Source organism: Anopheles ziemanni, chromosome 3, assembly GCF_943734765.1.
Source record: "Anopheles ziemanni chromosome 3, idAnoZiCoDA_A2_x.2, whole genome shotgun sequence".
In the NCBI taxonomy this organism is placed as follows: domain Eukaryota; kingdom Metazoa; phylum Arthropoda; class Insecta; order Diptera; family Culicidae; genus Anopheles; species Anopheles ziemanni.
The window spans coordinates 13342000-13362587 of record NC_080706.1 but is presented as its reverse complement, the minus strand read 5'-3'; the positions used below and the strand labels follow the sequence as shown (position 1 = coordinate 13362587).

Genomic DNA, 20588 nt, shown 5'->3' with positions numbered 1-20588 from the left:
TGAAAGAAAGTTGATTAGTTCCGCGGTAGAAGAAAGAGGCAACACGCCATCACGCTCCTTCGAGGCCTTTTGGCTGTGAGGTTCGTGGAGTGAAGTGTGAGGCAGTGTTTGGGTCGCAAAAATAAATAGTGCGTCGAGGTCGTACGAGCGAATGCGTGCGCGTGTGTTGGCACCAGCGAGAAAAAAAAGAGTTTGTTGTTTTCGATCTGACAAAACGAATGGTCAGAGGAAATACCAAAGTAGCCCACGTTTCAAATCCAAAGCAGCAGCAACGTTGTGAAAATCCGGAGCGACTACGTCAATCGAACGCGATCCGGTTCTGAGCTGCAAAACAGCTACGTTGACCGTCGCGCCGTGTGGCTGGCATGGTAGCACACTAACACGAATGGTAACACAACACTGGTCGGCAGCAGGGACGGATACGGTGCGGCCACGGCACGGCAGCAAACGGTGGCCGCCGAGCAGCAGTATGCAATGAACGAGCAGCAATGGGTTCGCAAACGTTGGAAATCCTGCGCCAGGGAGTGCTCGCCAGCCTGACCGGTGGCTGGTACTACGACGTGCATCAGAATGTCTTCTGCAATGCCGTCCATCTGTACATTTGGTTGTTTCTGTTGTTCCTCCCGTTCATCATCTACATGGTAAGTTGTCGCCAGTCGCAGATGATTCATGCTATAAACCCGCCACATAGAAGGCACGGTACGAAACGCCGGGGGAAGTGGTAGAATGTTTTTTTTTCCTCAAGATGAAGCATCTCGATCATCGGAGCCGACGGTGGCCTGTGACGGCTTTGTAATTGTCGATCATCAAATCAATTGACAAACATTCTCATTTACGTTACCGACCTTCAGCGTGTTCCCGATGCTAAACGAATGTAACAAAGTGGCATCTAACCCATCTGAGGCGGAGAAAAGAAACGGTTCGATTCAAAAAGGGCCCTGAAAAGAAGGAGGGCAAACAGTATTTGCTCTCACGTGATGTCGATTAACTGGGACGACGGGAAAGAAGGGCACATCAAACACTGTTCAAATGTCCGATCGGAGAACGAGTATCTGCTAAAATTGACCACCAATAGAGGTCGACGATAAGTGTTCAACATTTGATGGGCACACGACTCGACGACGTGCGGGAAGAAACATGCGTATACACAATTGAAACCACCCCACCAGAATGCAGAAGCTGCAGGCAAGGGAATGTGCATTTGCTACTTGCATTAATGCGAGAGAAGTGCACAGACGTACGCCCGCGCTCCCTTAACGCTCACGTAATTATTGGAGATAGGTGCGGCGTGTGTCGGACGACCGTTGTTTCTGTGTCGATTGATTCAAGTAGATTCGTAGTAGTAGGTTACTTAATGCTGCCAGCCAGCGAGCCACCTTTGCCAAGCTATTACACTTGACCATGGCCTTGTTTCATAATATGGTTCTTGAGCCGAGCTCGCTATCGCTCACCCCTACCCGGTGATGGTGTTGGGGATAAATTGAGGACAGTGATGCTATATTGGCGTTATAGGGGCAGATTTCGCAAATGGGACGTCTTCCATTTCGATGGATTACATCGTAGGAGAAACATCTCCCCAGTTTTTGGTCGTGCGTTCGCTTATCTTTTTAGCATACAATTTTTGGGCCTGATAAGCGACGATGATTCGGCAAGATTTGTTCCCTGATGGACAGCGAAATGGAGAAATAAAAAAACCCCATGCCCCGGCGAAGGATTAGCGGTGGCTATCTTTCATGCAAGAGTTTTATCATTTTTATTCACCGCATTTTGCTCTCGTCGGCGATGCATTCGTTTGTTCGTTCGTTCGAGCTTAAAACGCATTTGGTCTCTTAATTGATAATGCACATCCGACCGTCAGCTGGAAGTAATGGATACCACCGTACTTGCTGCTGCCTGCCCTGCACGCACCAAACCGTGGCGAATTAATTCCATCACCACGGTTTCTTCCACGGTTCGCTCTTGACATTAGATGCGATGCACTTTTCCCAGACAAAGCTCGCGAAGCTGCCAGTTTTGAGTCTCGGTGCTGCTCTGCTGCTTGCTATTGCCAGCACCAAGGTCGAATCCCGATGCTACTGTGCAACAACGTACCGGTATTAGGTTGGCTTCAAATGGGTTGTATGTGTATGTATGTGAAACATATTGTCTCCAAACCATGTGTGAAAACTAATTAATTTATGAAGTTTATAATATGCACCTTCTTTATCAAGACGTTCGGGATGCATTCTAAAACGACGTGGATTTTGAATTGTTGAATTGATCTTCCTTCAACCATTCAACACACAATTAACCAAGCTGAACGGGGTTTTCTGTAAATATTTAATCGGGAAATAAATTTGAACGTGGTACGTTTTAAAGTAATGCCAGAGACATGGCAAGTTCATGTGCAGGAAAATCTATTAACAAAATGCGTTTAACAGTTGGAGATGCAATCACCAACGAACAATATAATAAACCATAAAATCAACTTCAAGTGCCATTAGTAAATTGTTAAACATCTTTCACCTTTTATGAACTTGCATTTGCATTCATTCACCTTTTCCAGCAACCCAGAAAAAGATGCGACCGATGTTCGTGGGTTTCAATTGTTGTTGGACGTTCGCGAAATAAGTTCCTGGCAACCGGTATTCCAGTAGTTTATACAAACTCTCTCTTTCTCTCTACCCCCTCTGGGTCTTCTGTGACTGCGTAGCTGTTACTAGCGCTTAATCTATTTTGCACCTCCTTGTTTTCTTCTCTAATTTCCTTTCTAAAACCTCCGCCAAATCCTGCCCACCGGCAATATGGCACCATCTCCCCGAGTCGTCCGGTTCCGTGTGCCACCGAGAGAAGGTTGACGGTAATAAGCGCGACGGCGTAAACTAGTCCTAGCCCCCCCTCCCCCCCACCGTAACGCATTCGTGCCGGCAACACAACCAACGAACCCGTACATCTACGCGGTCGCGGTTCGGAGGCGAATGTGCGGGTGAAGGAATGGAGACGATTGCATTACTCGGAACGCTCTTTCCGAGCACATGATGATGATGGTGATGGCCACGCGGTGGTGGCGACCTGTTCGCACTTTCATTTCTCGCGTCCTCTCGATCCGGTGGCCACCACCCGTTCTTGGGCTGGACCGCGTGTTGTATGCTCGTGTCTTTGTGCTACATCGTTATGCACCGGCCGTTGCGATTAACGAGGGCACTCTTGCGTCAGTGGCCGGGACCGTTCCAAAGGACGGAACTTAGACGAAATGCGACTGCGGTCGATTATTTCTGGTTGATTTTTCCACCTTAACGGACACGCGGTGTGTGTCGCCAAGGCGTCCGCACAACACGTGGAGAAAGATAACGAGTTAACATGTCACCGTTTTTTTTTTCCTGCTACGTATTAGCAGCGCGCCTGTAAATGCGTTTGTTGGTTTACGATTATCTGTTTACCTTTTTGTGTAACGCGTTTAACAGTACTGTGTACTCAACAGAACTGGTCTTTCAGTTCCCTTGCTTTATTTAAAAAAAAAAAATTCTCCTTTGGATATGTTGATGCTGACAAGTGTTATGGATAAAGGATGGCCTCAGGAAGGAATGATTGAAGTACGTTTTATATTGAATGGATTTCTTAAACAAAAATTGCTCTAGCCTAGGGGACGGCATACATTTCCTAAAAAGAACCAGATGTTAAAAAGGAAACCGAAAGCGGGCGATGACTTAATGTATTCAAAGTAGTACCCTTTTAAATGGAGTATCATCTTTTATATAGTAAAGTTACATAAAATGTGGTAAAAGATAAAATATTTGAAATTTTATCATTAAACTTTTTTGAACATTTTCAAACTTATGTTCGTTGAATATTGTTTTTTTTTTCAACTTATACCAACAGATATAGCTTGTTCAACAATTTTAATTTTCACTTTTGGGAAGAAAACAAATCTGACATCGGGAACAAAGCCGATAAAAATTGAGATGGGTTTTTTGTATGAAACATTAAAATTTTCTTTAAAAAAAGGCCGGATAAAATCAGTTGGTGGACCGGACTTTGCCGACTTCTGTTCTAGACGAATGTTTTATGCTTGAGTGCATGAATGTTTAATGGTCTTCTTTGGGTTGTGATAACATGTACCAACAATTAGTAACAAGAGTTTATTACCTTTTTAATTATAACGTCAAAAACAGGCTCAATCCCTTCAAAGTAATCCGTGATTACCTTTTCTAGTTGATTATAGTTATAAACACGAATAAGTGTTCAACAACGCTCCTAACGATCGAAATTGACTTGTTTAATAAATTAAATAGGATACCTCCAATACAAAGGTTTCTCTCGCTCTACTGACACTCTCAGCAGCCATCTATTTATGGTTGTATGTTGACAAAAACGACTTGAAACATCTCAGGTTGTTATGTGCGTTCTGCCGAGTCACCGAAGCTAACGAATCGGTCGTTCCAATCGCCCCCCGGTAGTTGCATCGGTAGATAAGCTATCTATCTTCCGTGTCACCGGGCTTTGCATTACACAGAATGGTGGTGGCGCGTACATTATGTTTAATGTTGTTTGTTGGTGAATGAGTAATCGTGTGGCTAAAAATAGCAACTCGGCTGATACCCGGAAGGAGCGGAGAGGTGCAATGTGCGATAACCCCGGAGACACCGCGTTCATTTTCCATGTTTAGTGGGGAATTATAATAAAAATGGCCATAATTTTGTCAATAAAAATTACTCACTATCAGTAACGGTGCGCCTGTTTCTCTCTTTGCAGTACTTTCCCACCACCGTAGCAGTATGGAGCGTCTATTGCGTGCTGATCGCGATCATCATCACCTTCTTCAAGACGGTGAACGTGGCGCTGCATCGGATGTATGACCGGGCCCGTACGCTGTCCGAAACGAATCTGAAGAAGCCGGGCAGTGGCAGCGGTCTGGTGGGCGGAGGGCTCGGCGGTCCGGGTGGAGCGGGGAAGGTACCGCACGAAACGGTCGAGGACGATGACGAGCCGGGGATGGAGATGCAAATGCTCGGCACGGGGCAGGTGGGCGGCGGGGGTGTGGGTGGTGTCGGTGGCGGCGGGGGCACACCCCCGGTCAACGTGTCGTCGCGCACGTCCGTCGAACACCAGCACAGCGACGAGAACAGCTACGCCAACAGTGCGATCTCGATCGACTACCAGGAGCAGGTGACGAGCACGATCGACCTGAAGGTGGACGTACACCGGAAGAACAGCTCCGAGTCGAGCGATAGTGGGTTGAGTGGTGGCGGGGCGGCCGGCAGGCATGACTCGATCCCGGCGTCGGCCGCCTGCAGTGACACCTGCTTCCGGAGCAACCACGTGGCGGAAGCGAACAGTGAAACGCCGTACGGTCCGATTGTGGGCAGCGGGTCGATCGTGCGATGTAACACGGTGCAAACGCACTCGGCGGACGTGTGCAATACGGCCACCCACAAGCGTTCGCTGTCGACGCCGAACCAGGAGCGCTTTTCCGAGCTCGTGCTCGAGACGGTCGTGCGCGAGATGACGCGCGAATTCGGTGATCAACCGAAGGGTGGCGGTGAAAGTGGCCGCACGAAGGACCACTTTCCGGGTAGTACGCGCATGGTAGGTGCCCAGTCGAACGCGTCGCTCCGGCGGCATCAGTACAAATCGAAGCGGAAGCAGCGCTTCATGAACACCCAGCTGCAGCGTCAGATTTCGCTCGATTCCGAGAAGCTCGGTATGGGTGCGGATAATGCGACGGGCGGAGGGGCTGGGAGAGGGGAAGGAACGGTACACGGAGATGTGTCAGATGGGACGCGCAATCGCCGTCAACGGGGAGGCAGCAGTGGAGGTGTGGGTCACGAGGGAGGTGGTATGCAGCTGCAAAGGCACCTAAGTTCGGACGATCAGAGCAACAAATCGATAATGTCGTTGTTTCGCAACCATCAGCTCTCGCACCATCACCATCACCATCATCACCATCATCATCTGCTGGCGCTGCAGAATCGCGAACCAGATCTGTACATGGACCACAGCTACACGAAATCGGCCGTACAGCTGGCGAGCGCCGATCCGAGTGGAGGAAACGAGTCGACCAACGGCAGTGGGAAGGGTACCACCGGGTATCTGCTGCATCAGGCCACTCCACCGATCCGGAGGGACTCGAGTAGCACCATGTCGGCCTTGCAGTTGCCAACGGTAGCGAGCAGTAGCAGCAGTGCCGTCGCCGGAGCGATCGGATCTAGTGGTGGCGGTGGACGGAACAACGGATCGAATGACGGGGGCACCGGAGAAGGTGTCCCTTCGTCCAGTAAACGGCGGCGTCACTCGAACACAACCAACACGACCGGTGCCGGTGGTGCCACGGGACGTCCAATGCCGCGTTCGCTAACGTCGGTGCGCAGGATCAAGAGCGCGGCGCTGGAGATTTGCTGCAGTCCGGCCTCGATTCCCAACCTCACGCCAACGCACCCCAACAGTGTGGAGGTAATCGGTGGGCAGACGCTGCGAAACCCGCGCCACACAGTGCTGCCTCCGCCTAGCAAAAGCTTGTCGCGCAATCCGTACCTGAACTTGTTTACTAAGTCCAACGAAGGAAGCAGTGGATCCGGGTTGGTGGACGTCTGCGACGGTGCCGATGGTCAACCGGCCCGGGTGGATGAGGGAGTATCGAGCGGAGGGGCCGGAATGGAACCGGTGTATCCGATCGCGGAGCAGTCGGACGAAAGTACGCCCATCAAGAGTAGTAGCGGTGGAAGGATGGCGCTGGATGATAAGACACCGGTACAAAGGTTCGATCTTCACTCGGACTCGGACGAAGGGTTGGAAGATGACGAGGATGACGAGGACCGGGAAGAGGAAGACGAGGAGGACGAAGACGAGGAGGAAGACGATGGCGATGAGGATGACGAAGAGGAAGACGATGGCGCGATGGAAGCTGTGGATGTGGACGGTGGCGAAGACGCACTTGTAGATCAGGTGAATAGCTGTGGCGATCGAGTCGAAGGAGCTGCCAAACACAAAGCGGAAGCGGAAGATGATGGACGGAAACTGCACGGCCGGATAGCGGACAGCGAGGAGGATCTTACGCGACACGATCAACTTCGTAGGTTGCACCATCAGCAGAAGCAAATCCAACAGCAACAGCAGCAGCAGCAAGAACAGCAACGTTTACCCGCATCGGGGATGGCTGTGATTGCGCTCGACGATCCGGCGGACGAATCCGATCTCGATGCTCAAGATGCGGGCCTTCAGTCAACCGATTCCGACACGGAAAACAATGCCGGATCGCGATCGCCTCTGCTGGAGCCTCGGGCTCATCGAACGAACTCCGAGCAGCTGGTCGGAACGGCATCGGCCCATGCGGGAGGAAGCATTGTGGAGGCGAAAAATGGCTCTTGTTGTGCGGTGGTGACGCAGAAGCTAGCCAGCGAGGTGAAGAAAACGTCCTCCAGTCCGACGATCAGTACGACGGGGGGTGGGACTGAGGGTGGTCCGCACCACAAGCTACTCCGGTCGACGATGAAAACGTTCGACGAAATGACGTGCCACTCGTCGAGCGATTGGGAGCAGGCTAGTGCCAGCTCGAAGGATCTGCTGATCGTGAAGGAGCAAACGGCTCGTGACGGAGGCGGTGCGTCCGATGCGGCCACGGTTGGAAGTAGCGAATCGGAACCGCAACTTCCGGGCCCCAGCGGTATGACGAAGCTGATTGGCGAGGGAGCTGCGAGTGCTTCGACAGAAGGGACGGTTTCGTTAGGACAGCGTAGTAGTTTGGGTGCCATTCCGAAGACGACGACACCCCCGTCCGGGGGGATGTATATGGGTGCGCGTCGATTAAGCGTGGAGGATAACTATCCGAACGCGAGCAGCAAGGCGTACAATCGGACGCTCTCGCAGAGGCTTTCGGCGGAGCGTATTCCGGAGAATTCAACCGCCGCCCCGTTGATTACGTTTCTCAACTACCGTTCCGACGTGGCCATTCCACCGATCTATCTGCCCGGAAACAGCGCACTCTCGGAGCAACAAACGGCCAATGGGTTCACCTTTCGTCGGCCAGTGCCACTGCCTGCCACGCGTCCGTATCGGCAGCTGAACTGCCGTTTGCGTATGCTGAAACCATCCGACGGTGTCGATAACGGGGGCGGTGGTGGTGCGTCCGGATCATCGACCGGTGCGGTGGCCACACCGGGCGCAGACTTTTGGCGGGACGACGATAACAACAACAACCACAACAATAACAATAATAGTAGCTATTACTTGGAAACATTGGAAAGTCAACACCAGCAGGCCCGACTACAGTCGATAGCTGCGATGGCCAATTCCGCTGCGGGAGGCAATGGCACGGGCAACGGTAATGCACGTGTGCTTTGCAACGAACTGATGTCCGGCAGTGTCGGTGAGGTCCCGATGAACTTTTACGTAACGGGAGATTCCGACCGGTGGCTGCATTGTGCGGCCAATGTGATCAAGGAGCGCTTCAGTACGCTCAACCATCATCTGCACGCGCATTCGCATATGCATCATCATCACCACCATCGTACGATCAGCATCAGTGGTCCATCGACCAGTGGAGGAACTGGTGTAGGTGGGGTCGGAGGTGTGGGAAGTGGACTCGCCTCAACGTCGGCCTCCGGTGGGGGAGCTACGGTGGGAATGATGTCTTCGACGGTGGATGACTTTAACAGTGCCTCGATCAACTCGGGAAGCGGGATCGTCGATAAGGCACTGGTGGCGTCGACGGATTGTAGTCTTTCGCGTGGCCAGAGCACCATCGATGTCGTGCAGTACGGTGAAACGACCACCGGTGGCGGTGGTGTGAGTGCCGCCAAGGTGGTACGCCCGAAGCGGTACTATCGGTTTCCACTAAAGTTCCTCTGCTTCCGCGAGCACCTGAATATCTCGATGAATCGGCTGCAGCTGCTGGCGTTGTTCGATCGTGACACAAGCTGGGCGCAGGTGGTGCTAGCGATTGCACTCTGCACGCTGGTGTCGCTGCTTGGTTCGCTCGTGCTGTACCTCAAGTTCTACGAGGATCTGTACGCGTTCATCTTCTGCTTCGTGATCGCCGGTAGTCAGTATTCGCTGCTGAAGAGTGTCCAACCGGACGCCGCTTCGCCGATCCATGGGTTCAACAAAACCGTCACCTACTCGCGGCCGGTTTACTTTTGTCTGTGCTGCGCGTTACTGCTCATTGTGCACAGGCTGTTGCGCGAGTACGAGCTGGAGCTGGGCATTGCGGGGGGAGCCCGAGCACCGCTATCGATCGTCCTGTTTGGTTTCCCAATCTCGATCATCACCTTCCTCCAGTCGGCGCAGAGTGTGCTGTCGGTGGTGATCCTTGCGTTTCCGTTCCTGTTCAGCTTGGGTCTGTTCCCGCAGATCAACACGTTCACGATGTACGCGCTGGAGCAGATCGATATGCATCTGTTCGGGAGCAACGCTTCGTGCAGTTTGCTCGCGTCGTTCCTTTCGGTCGTGCGCTCGATCGTCGCATGTACGCTGCTGTATGGGCTCGTCTATGGGGCGCTATCGGAGACCGGTACGCAGCACGTACTGTTCTCGATGTACTGTGCGTGCCTGGTGACGGTGGCGTATCACCTGTCGCGCTGTACCAGCGACTTCACGTACTTCTGGGCGGTGATCAAGTCGAACCTGTTGACGCACTCGGACTACGATTCGGACGCGTCGAGCAAGGCGGATTCGAAGCTATCGTCCGATTCGTGCGACGACGGCAAAGACGAAGGGGGGGCAGGTGCCGGTGTCGGTGGAGAACTGAGGCGATCGAGTGCGGGAGCAGAGTCATCGACGGCACGCTCGACGGACGAGATGAACCGGGACTTTGACGAAGAGGCGGGTGGTCGAGGGGGAGGAGGCGATGGTGGTGGCTCGAAGGAGCTGGACGACCCACTGCCCCGGAAACTGCAGGACACGGTGACGGCCCGGCTAAAGAACGATGCCGTCGTTTGCGCCGTCCTGTCGCTGGCCACCTTTAGCCTTCACTGCAGTACGGTGTTTACGGTGCTGCAGCCGGAAATTAACTACGTGCTGCACACGGGCGCCTGCCTGTTGGGGTTTCTCGTGCACTACATCGTGCCGCAGTTGCGCAAGCACCTGCCGTGGCTGTGCATCGCCAAGCCGATTCTGAAACCGGACGAATTCGGCCTGTTCGAGGTGCAGAACCTCTCGAAGATTATGTGGTTCGAGACGATGTACGTGCTGCTGTGTTTCTTCGAGCGGAACATCCTCTACCCGCTGATCTTTGTCAGTGCGCTGACGGCCGATGCGGTGCTGATTGTGGACAAGTTCGGGCTAACGCTCGGCACGCTGTTAATCGTGGTGTGCAGTCTAAAGTGTAAGTCGGGGGTGTAGGTGTAGGTTTTCCAACCTGGGAGCATTTCTTATTTTCATCCATAAACTTTGTACGATTCTCCTTTCAAAGGTGTTCGAAATGCCTATTCCGATGTGGGCAGCCAGTACATCATACTCATCTTTACGGTGCTATTTTTTCGCCTCGACTACAAAATGTCCAGCGAGACGTTCCTCTTCGATTACTTTCTCATTTCGATCCTGTACCGGAAGGTGGCGGAGTTTCTATTAAAGGTGAGAAGGATGCCATCTCTGCCACGCAATGGTGTTTTTAAATTTAATCTTTATTATCAATCCTCGTCCGGTAGCTTCAATTCGTCGTCACCTATATCGCACCGTGGCAAATAACGTGGGGATCGGCGTTCCATGCGTTCGCCCAGCCGTTCAGTGTACCCCACTCGGCGATGCTTTTCCTGCAGACGGCGATCAGTGCGGTCCTATCGACACCCTTAAATCCATTCCTCGGTAAGTACCAATGAGAAAGGTTATTCCAAAGCGATCTTTACTTATGAATCCATTCGCTTCTTCCCCGCCCTTAGGAAGTGCCATATTTCTTACCTCGTACGTACGCCCGATTAAGTTCTGGGAGCGCGATTACAATACCCGCCGGATCGATCACTCCAACACCCGGCTGAGCTCGCAGCTCGAGCGCGATCTCGGTGCGGACGATAACAATCTCAACAGCATCTTCTACGAGCACCTGACCCGCTCGCTGCAGCACTCGCTGTGTGGCGATTTGATGATGGGCCGCTGGGGAAACGTCAGTCAAGGAGATTGCTTTGGTAAGGTTAAAGACGATTTCATTTGACGATCAATTTTTTGTGAAATTTCTAACCCATTCCGGTCCTTCTCACTCTTTCAGTGCTTGCCTCGGATTATCTCAACTGTCTCGTGCACATCATTGAGCTGGGGAACGGACTGTGTACGTTTCAGATGCGCGGTCTCGAGTTCCGTGGTACCTACTGCCAGCAGCGGGAAGTTGAAGCAATCTCAGAGGAGGTGGAGGATAATATTGGTATGATTGAATAGTTTGCAATTATTGTCCAGTTGCTAATCTATATTGGTTTTCTTCCTTTGTAGGATGTTGCTGCTGTACGATCGGCCATTTGCCGCGAATGTTGAGTGCTAATGCCATGTTTACGACTCGCTGGCTCGCCTGGCAGGTGATGGCATCCAAGTACGTCCTGGAGGGATACTCCATCTCGGACAACTCGGCCACAGCAACGCTGCAGGTGTTTGAGTTTCGGAAGGTTCTAATTTCGTACTATGTTAAGGTGAGTTCGAATATTCACTGGAATGATCATCTCTCTCCCTGTCGATAACTAACCAGCAACTTTTTCTTCCAGAGCATAATTTTTTACACACTTCGCTCGCCGAAGCTCCTCCGTTGGCTAACGTCAAAGGCGATCGAGGAAGCGCTCGAACACACCACGGACCGGCAGTTCGTGGACCTAGATCCGGTGTTCAACAACAATTTGGACGACGATTACGACTATCGGGCGGCCGGAATAACGCGAGCCAGCTTTTGGTGTGTGTACGGTGATTGGATTCAGTTCTGTAGTGACAAAAAACGTCAACAACTTCATGCTGCCACGCACGATCGTGGTCCGGACAAACAGCAGCAGCCGCAGCAAGGGCAAGGACAAGGGAATGTTTCAGCAGCAGCAGGAGCAACAACCAACACCACAACAACGGTGGCCGCGACCCCATCCGGTGGAGGAAACTGTATGGTTTCATCGTCAACGAGCGTTGGCGCTGGGAACAAGGGGACAGCAGAGGGTCAAGGTGGTCGTGATGGTGTCGAGCAGAAGGAGGATAAGGCTGCCGGGTCCGGTGATGGTGGGTGGATGGGTGCAGATGGCGGTAAGGCTGATGTGGATTGCGGTGAATCGAGTGGAACCAATGGAAACGGTGGAATGGCTGGGGGACCATCTTCGAATGGTGCAGAGGCCACACCCGGCTCATCGCAGACGAATGGTGCAAGTGCGTCCACCACAACGGCCACGAATGGGTCGTCCAACAACACGCAGCAATTCTTCGTTTCGGTAAGTAGAAGGAAGGAAAACCCGGCGGAAAGATTTTACAGCATACATTTTTTTCTTTTTGAATCCTTTCCACAGAATCGTGACTCACTGGTGACTTCGCTGTGCATGTCGCTGGCACTGCTTGCACGACGTACGCTCGCAACGGCCAGCCACAGTGCGTCGTGTAACGTCGAGTTTTTCCTGCACGGTCTGCACGCGCTGTTCAAGGGGGACTTTCGCATTACATGTCCCCGCGATGAGTGGGTGTTTGCCGACATGGAGCTGCTGCATGGTGTCGTTGCACCGGCCGTCCGGATGTCGTTGAAGCTTCATCAGGATCACTTTCTCTGCCCGGATGAGTACGATGACTACAGCAACCTGTACAACGCCATCGATTTCCACACGAAGGAGCTGGTCATTTCGCACGAAGCCGATCCACTGTGGCGCAATGCGGTCCTCCGTGGGACACCTCACCTGCTCGCCTTGCGTCACGTCATGGACGATGGGTCGGACGAGTATCGGGTGATACGGCTTTCGAAGCGCTTCCTGAACTTTCGCGTCATCAAGCTGAACCGCGAGTGTGTGCGGGGGCTTTGGGCGGGCCAGCAGCAGGAGCTGATCTATCTGCGCAATCGGAACCCGGAGCGTGGCAGTATTCAGAACGCGAAACAGGCGCTGCGCAATATAATCAACTCGTCGTGCGATCAGCCGATCGGTTACCCGATCTACGTGTCGCCGCTGACCACATCGTACGCGGAAACGAACGCTCAGCTGTGCCGGATTGTCGGCGGGGAGATCACGCTGGAGAAGATCCAGCAGATGCTGATCCGCAGCTGGCAGCGCATTCGGCAGCGGTGTCGGGAGGGCTGCAGTAGCGGCAGTGCCACGATCATCGACGGTGAGATGACGGAGATGCAGGGCGTTTATTGCAACACACCGACGCCGAACAATACGCTCTCCGGGACGGCCGGCACACTGTCGTACGGTAGCCAGAATATGTCGATCTCGGGTGCGGTCGCGGCACGGGGCAGTATGGCCAGCATCAACAAGCCAACCAGTACGACGCTGCTGGCCGGGTTTTTGAACCGCGAGCGTGACGCCGAACGGGAAGCGATGGCGGCGATGGGAGGAGCGGGTGTGCGCGAGAGGAGTATGATAGCGAAGCGCAACCTTGGCAGTACCAGCAAGGACCGACTCGAGTGGACCGCACTGCAGCTCAACAAGCGCGACTCGTTCCGGGAGGTACTGAGCGAGGCTGTTGGGTCCGCTTCCGGCGGGGTAGCGGGTGGTAGCGGAAACGAAAGTTCGGCCGGAGCGGACGATGAAAGCCAAAGTACGGCGGGTGGTGGCAGCCCAAGTACGACGATGCCGCGCAAGCAGCGTCTGTTCATCGAATCGTTTTCGGGTGTCGAGGGTTTCAAAGTGCGGTACATCGACGATACGAGCGGCGGGCCGGGTACGGCCAGTGGGAGCGGTGCGGCAGCCGCAGGAAGTCGCATTCCGGGTGTCCCGGGAACGTTGATGTTCACCCTATCGCCACCGGAACAGTCGTCCACCGTGGATTTGTTTGGCAAGACGCCGGCGGTAGCGTCGGCTAATCCGTACCGACACTGGAAGCTTCGTCCACCGCCCATCGGCCTGAACCGGAAGGTTATTATTGTTGATGCATCACAGGTTAGTTGCCCTCTGAATTGTGGAGATTTCAGTGTGTGTATTTTAATACAGCTAGAGTTAGTTCCATTCGACTATAACGCAAGAATCCATAGAGGGGTCATGTTGACCGCTTCGTAATTTTCGTTTTTAATCGCTCGAAAACGACTTAATATAAAAAAATGCTCTCCTTAAAGTCTGACTAGTTCCGAGAATCAACTTGCGGTCCCAAATGTTTTTAGCGGTCATTTTGACCGCTCTATTTCAACATGCTATAACTTTGGGAACGACTACTTTTTAGTATATTTGATGACTATCTTTAAGCGCTTCTAGTTTTTTGATGCCCCTGTGCATTACTCTTCTAGTTCGGTGTTCAAAGCGAAAAAAGGTCAGGTCGGAATGATGTCTTATTCACTTCGTATTACTCGTTACAGATCTGTGACTCGCTTGATCTCGGTCGCCGGATCGACGTGATCTGGCCGAACGAAGAATTCCGTGCCAGCGGTGGCCGCCAGTCGTGGAAAGATTGGTGCCCGCAGGAGGGGATGGTAGGGCTCGTCGTGCACTACTGGCAGCCGAACCATCCGGACCATCACTTCCGCTCGAACGTGAACCACACGATCTTGCTGGTGGAGATTGGCACACGGCACGTACCGATCGGCGAGAAGGGTGTCAAGGAATACAATACGGCCGGTCTGCAAACGCTCGTCTCTTCTAGCTCGACCGTTCCAATCGATGATCCACTGCTGTCTGCTGATGTTGATGAGTCCACCTCCGGCGCGGATAAGGTCACCACTCCCATCAGTGCATCCGGAGAGCGAACGATCGTGCCGTGTGCAACGAGTGCAACGAATACGACTGCCATCAATAGTGATTGTGTAACCGAACCGGATGTACCGGAAGTAACCTCTTCCACCGTTCCTCCGGTTACGGAGACAGAAACGGAAACGAAGTGTGAGCCGGAGAAAGAGCAATTAGCAACGCCTGCGTCAGAAGATCGAGGTGAATCGGAAATAGCAGACGAAGCGGCAGCTACTGCAAGCACGAACTGAATATATGCTGCTACACGACACTCGCAGTGCTTTGAAGTATCCTCGAAAAGCACATCAATCTTGTATCTGTAGCATTGGGCGTTACCGTGGTTCTTAACCGATACAAAAAAATCACCGACCGCGTTCATTGTTTGGTCATCCTTTAGGGCCCCGTCGGATGGAATCTGTTTTAATGCCACTGGACGGTCTCCTCCGCTAGGATCTAGCCGTGTAATTTAATTGTAAATAGCTAGTTTCATCATCGCCTTATACATGTAGAGCTAGACACAGGAAAAGGGTAAACGGGATCGTATAGGCAAAGCCGGGTTTGAAGGACGATCGGCTGTTTAGGAGCAACATGCATCCTACACCTGGAAAACCCCGTCAAACAAACCCCAACAATCCAACCGGGGGTTAGGGTACCACGAGTGAGCGTGTCAACTGTATGACAAACTAGTTTCTAACAAAGTATTGTGCATGTGCATGCCTTTTCTCGGACGCCATTCTTAGGTATTCTTTAACTCGTACGTTTCGCTTTTGTTTTATGCCAAACTTTCCATCACCGGGGCTCGATTGTTCCCCGTTTTTCGATAATGTTACTTTATTACGTTCTAATATTTGTTGGTTGGTAAACCGAACCGAATAATTGTTCAACCTTTGGGAGAGGAAGTTCCTTTTCACCCTGTTACGGATGGAAATACGCACAGAGCACCTGTTGAGTTGAATCTTCGTTAGTCATCAACCGCTAAGGTAATTGTTGAACCAAGCCAAGCCAGAGGGAAGGTATATTTCCTTGTGGGCTCAGAGGATGATTCCATTCTATATCATTATTATTTTTTACACAAATCCTTTGTTCTTTTATTCCTATTGTAGATCATTTATTTTTTTTTACATTGTGTGGTTTAGTTATTTCCACGTATAATGCCAGAATTTTAAACGACTTTTACTAGCTAGCAAACGATACAATAAAAAGCCGCACACGCGTTCCCAGGGAAGGCTAAAAAACGCTCACGTTTTGCTTACTTGGCCGCGGGTTGGCTTGGAAAAACGGAAAACCGATCGATCGTACTACGTCAACGAACTGAACGAGCACCGGGGGGCCAGAAGGTGCTCGGAATAATAATAATTGCGTATTCAAAAAGTGTGTAAATAAACGCGCATCGTTAGAGGCGAGAGTAAAGGTCCCAAAGGCCTTTGCGACCCGGGTTGAAGCGGGGTCGGGAGCGTGGTGGAAAACCGTTAAAAGAAAATGACCAGCCGTAAAAGGACGCGATGAAATGTGATAATTAACGTTTAAGCGAAAACAATATAAGAAAGCTGTAAAATAGTTTAATCAAAGACATAAGGGGCAAAGAAGTGGATTACGAAGTGCCACCCTTGGGGTTTGCTGTCTTGCGGAGGTCCATGGTGTAAGAGGAGCGGCGGGAAACACACGTGTACTAAACTAAACTCGTGACAGGGTGAATGACAAAACAAGTAAAAAAAAAACAAGGTAGAAAACGAAGGCGACCATGGCACTGAAGTAGAGCAGATTGACGGCGCAAAGCAAACGCTATCCGCAATGTTGACTAAAGAAAACTCGTTAAATTATTATGTAAAAATCACGAAATTAGAGTATACAAGCAAACAAGTCCTAACCGAATAAACTAGCAGCAGGATCATACTACCCAACATAAACAAAACGAATACATACAAGAACAAGGCGAAAGGATGTTCGATAGACAAAAACACGGTGTGCGCATTGTTGTAGCGCTGTAAACGCGTGCTAGAGAAAACCACACGGGTTATTTAAGGCAGATGTACAGCGATCTGAAATAGAACCGCTTCTGGTGGGGTTGAGAAAGACACACACACACACGAACACACAAACACAAAGTTACGATAACCACGTTTGTTCGAGAATTGATCAACATTAGTTCTAGATTAGTTAGCGAGTTAGTTAGTTACTTTACAACACCGATCATCAAAGAGAAAACGTTTAGCAAAATGATTGCGCGATTGTTTGTTATCAAAGTAATATCTTAGAGGTTGCAGAGTTAACCGCTTGGAGGAGGATATATAGGGAACTGAAGCAGGAGATAGATTACGACAGGGAGGGGAGACGATTTAATACTGTTTTTAATACCTACTAAAACGCGTTGGTTTGTTCCACTGTTTCTCGCTTTTTTTTTTAAATAAAACACCTAAAACCATCGATCGGAAGATAGTTTAGAAACATATACGCCAATGGACACGCTAGGAAGCGTTCGGACGATTTGTGCGACACAACACGACGGTGGTAGCAGGGACGACAGTATCGGGGACGGGTTTTGTAGACAACGTGTGGAGCCTGAATCTTGAAGATATGGGTAGTATTTTTTCTGTTACAACTAATATAATCAAACTCTCGCTCTTGGAAATCTGGAAAATGGATTCACAAGTTATGCCTTTTTTTTAAACAAAAGAACAAACTCTTTAAAAATACAGAACTGGAAAAGAAAACATTAAACATACGAATTCTATCATTCAACAATGATCGGGGCTTTTGTTTCTAGTAGTACGAGAAAATACCATCCGAAAGTGTATCTTTGCCGCGACTTCGTAGTTTATTTCTTTCGTTGAAGTGTTTAAGGAATATTATTCAAATATGGCTTTACCATAAATCAAACCATGAAGGATGAAAGTTATCAATCATTGAATTTTTATTTGATTTTTTTTTCTATTTTCGTTCTCACTTTCTCATAGTCATTGCGCTATCCTTACCTTAGTTTTGTTTTGTTTTAACTAACTATTTGCCCTTTCCGCCCAAGCGCTTCGTTATATCAATCCGGCTTGAACACTATCGATCGCATAAAATTACGTTGCTTATCTTTGCCTACTGTGTTACTTTACACAATATTGATCCACTTTTCTCTGATAATGTTTTCACATATGCGCGAATGAGTAAAATACATACTATAAAAATGATTGTTTTTTTTCTCTCTGCTGCATGCAAAAATTACGAAAGCCTTTTGGAAGTGATGAGACGGAAACCGCTGTTTTGCGATGTTGTGAGATGCAATATTTTACCCAAATCCTAAACAAATTAGTTTTATGGTTTTTTACTCCGTGTCCTAATCTACGATAAAAGTTTGCATTTGGTTGCAGGAAGTACGGAGCGTCCCAAAGCGCCGAAGAAAACCGGTAACAGATAACATTCTTCTTACTTCGAACCCCTGAGCGTACCTCATGAAGATGATCGAAGGCAGTTGTTCCTTGCTTTCTGCTGTTTCACTCCACTTTCCTGTGCAAGGCTTAACTTTTTTACAATTTCCCAAAAGCATAATTTTGAAGGCACATTTCGAAGGTTTTATAATTTAAATCCTAGAATGTTAGTTTAATCTGCTACAGGAACGGAGAGGGTTGGATGGCTCGCGAGCAGATGAGCGAGGAAATTTTATTTTGAGTCGTTTGTCCTTTGCCTGCCCTTCGTCTAATCCAACTTTTTTTTAATTGTTTAAGTGAGGTGCGGTCAGCCAGCAGGAAAGATCGTTTATTGATTATTTGATTGGACGGTATATATTTCTTACAAAAATAGTCTAGGCTAAATGCCTTTCACGTTCGACCTTGGCTTGGCCGCAACCATATCCTTCTTGGTCCAAACAGTTGCCCTGCGTCGTCTCCCTTCCTGGGCATCGGGCGGGGCGGAAGAGACTCGCCGACTTTCCGCAGTGTATATCACAATGTAATCAGTAGTCGTCGGCGGAAGCGGTTTTAAAATAAACACAAACACTAAACCCCCTTTCCACTTAAAACTTTCCCTCTAAAGCCACCGATCAAAGGGGGATCAAAAGCACCACTTTCCGCACGCGAACGTTGGCGGAGGACACCGGGCACCGGGGGACGGGGTCATAGTGTCCTTATACTTAACAGAGAAACAAAAAAACCCTTCGTTCATGCTCGATACTCTATTGTTAACTAAACTATCTTTTTACAATCAGAAGAAACCCGTTTCGGGATTCGTGGGAGAATGAGTGTCCTTTCTATTCTTATCGCTAGCAATGGAATGCAGGACGAGGTCCGGGGGTGTCGTCTATCGTGTTCAGTAAAATGGAACGTATAAGAAGGCACCACTTGTCTTCTCGCTGAGTTTCGTTACACGTACGCGCACGCAGTGTAATTTGCCTACCTAGTGGAATGTATGACATGTATGGAGTGTGTGGCCACACATACCCGAGGGGAACGTACGGAACGGGAGGATACAAACAAACAAACGTAAAGGAGAAGGAAGAGGTGCACCGTTTTCCACCCTTCTATATCAGTCGCTCCTCCGGTGGGGGCTTCAGTACGTTGTCCATCTCCAGTCTTGGGTTGCAGTACTCTTGCGCGGACGGGCTGTAGGTTCCACGGGTTGCCCGCTTGTTCCGGGCCATCACCAGGAACGTTCCGATCAGGGCACCGGCGATCATGAGAATACCGATCACGACCGGTACCACGATGATGACAATGTCTGCGCCCGACGCTTCTTCCGCCTCAAGCGTCGCCTGTAGGGTATAATGGGAAAAGAGAGTAACATTACTTTTCTACTACTTGAAGATCACAAGCTATGAATACTTTGCTGTACCATGCAATAAAGCGTTCATCAAAAAAAAAAACATGCAACGATGATAAGGAGATTATTAGGGCGGTACCATTGGACTTCCTTTTCCCATATTTTTCAAGTGCCTAAATCATATCATAAACAATTTAAACGACACGGGAAGTATTTAAAAGTTTTGTTTGTCATGTAACAAGCAACGAAATAATAATACAAATCAATGCGCAGTTCAAATGCGAAAATTGAGTACAAAACGAATTGCTCAATTCGAACCAACTAGTTTAATAGAGTGATAACCGGTGAACTGAAAAAGTCGGTGTAACGAATAATTTTTGGTGTAATCAGCGGAAATAATCAAGGACGAAAATACAGCATTTCTGATTCAATTGTTAAAAAGCTCTTAAATCATACAATCGGTTCATATGCTTTGTAGCAGTTATCGGACCACAAAAATACTTAACCAAAACTCCAATGAACAATTATAACGGCAGAATTCCATGGTTTTTAAATATCTGTATTAAGATCGAGTGTAGTTTATGGAGATAGTATATTATTAATGATTGGTTTCATTGTCATAAATGAATTGATCAATGAAAGATGAATTTGAATACAAAACAATTTTACGTGTTTGTATTGTTATCCCGGACTAGATGCTTAAGTTGTTAGTTATTTACTCGATACGTAACTAATTTAGTGATTATTTCGTTTCTACATTTTTAAAATACTCCATATAAGTTATTTTTTGGGTTAGTTGTAACTTGTTATCGGTTAGTTCTATAGATTTAGAAAAGCATGAGAGGAAAAACATAACATAAAATCCGTAACAAAACCATGTACAGAGAGGCGTAGACTCGTCTACGGTGCGTAAAGAGTTGATTAGAGTAAGAATAGAACACTCCCCACAAAGTTATGCACATAGTAGTAAACCGTGTCCAGATAGCTTATCTCGTTGATAGTGTTATCAGCCTAGAAGGGACGGAGATGACGCGAAAGAGAAAGAATGTGAGATGAGAAATG

At 49.6% G+C, this 20588-nt stretch overlaps 2 protein-coding genes across 2 annotated transcripts in view; one reads left to right on the top strand and one right to left on the bottom strand.

Annotated features, from left to right (window-relative positions):
- The first annotated feature begins 200 nt into the window (after positions 1 to 200).
- On the top strand, positions 201 to 15037 carry LOC131284113 (protein pecanex). The gene is made up of 10 exons (XM_058312968.1): positions 201 to 641; positions 4732 to 10297; positions 10385 to 10545; positions 10620 to 10776; positions 10851 to 11093; positions 11174 to 11326; positions 11392 to 11585; positions 11658 to 12356; positions 12432 to 14009; positions 14420 to 15037. Exons 1-10 carry the CDS (start codon positions 489 to 491, stop codon positions 15035 to 15037), a joined length of 9522 nt encoding a protein of 3173 aa, XP_058168951.1. The 5' UTR covers positions 201 to 488.
- A 4248-nt stretch (positions 15038 to 19285) lies between these two features.
- LOC131289310 (protein crumbs) overlaps positions 19286 to 20588 on the bottom strand; it is a 30294-nt gene continuing 28991 nt past the window's right edge. The window contains exons 11-12 of the mRNA XM_058318541.1: positions 20466 to 20537; positions 19286 to 19518 (exon numbers count right to left, since the gene is read on the bottom strand). Coding sequence (XP_058174524.1) covers positions 19288 to 19518; positions 20466 to 20537 — 303 coding nt within the window. The 3' untranslated portion in view covers positions 19286 to 19287. The remainder of the gene's footprint in view (positions 19519 to 20465; positions 20538 to 20588) is intronic.

Excerpts from the sequence above, each read along its gene's own strand:
- LOC131284113 (XM_058312968.1), top strand. The coding sequence starts at position 489 with ATGGGTTCGCAAACGTTGGAAATCCTGCGCCAGGGAGTGCTCGCCAGC. Across the intron at positions 12,357-12,431 it reads CGCAGCAATTCTTCGTTTCG|AATCGTGACTCACTGGTGAC; the intron begins GTAAGTAGAAGG and ends TCCTTTCCACAG. Across the intron at positions 14,010-14,419 it reads TTATTGTTGATGCATCACAG|ATCTGTGACTCGCTTGATCT; the intron begins GTTAGTTGCCCT and ends TACTCGTTACAG.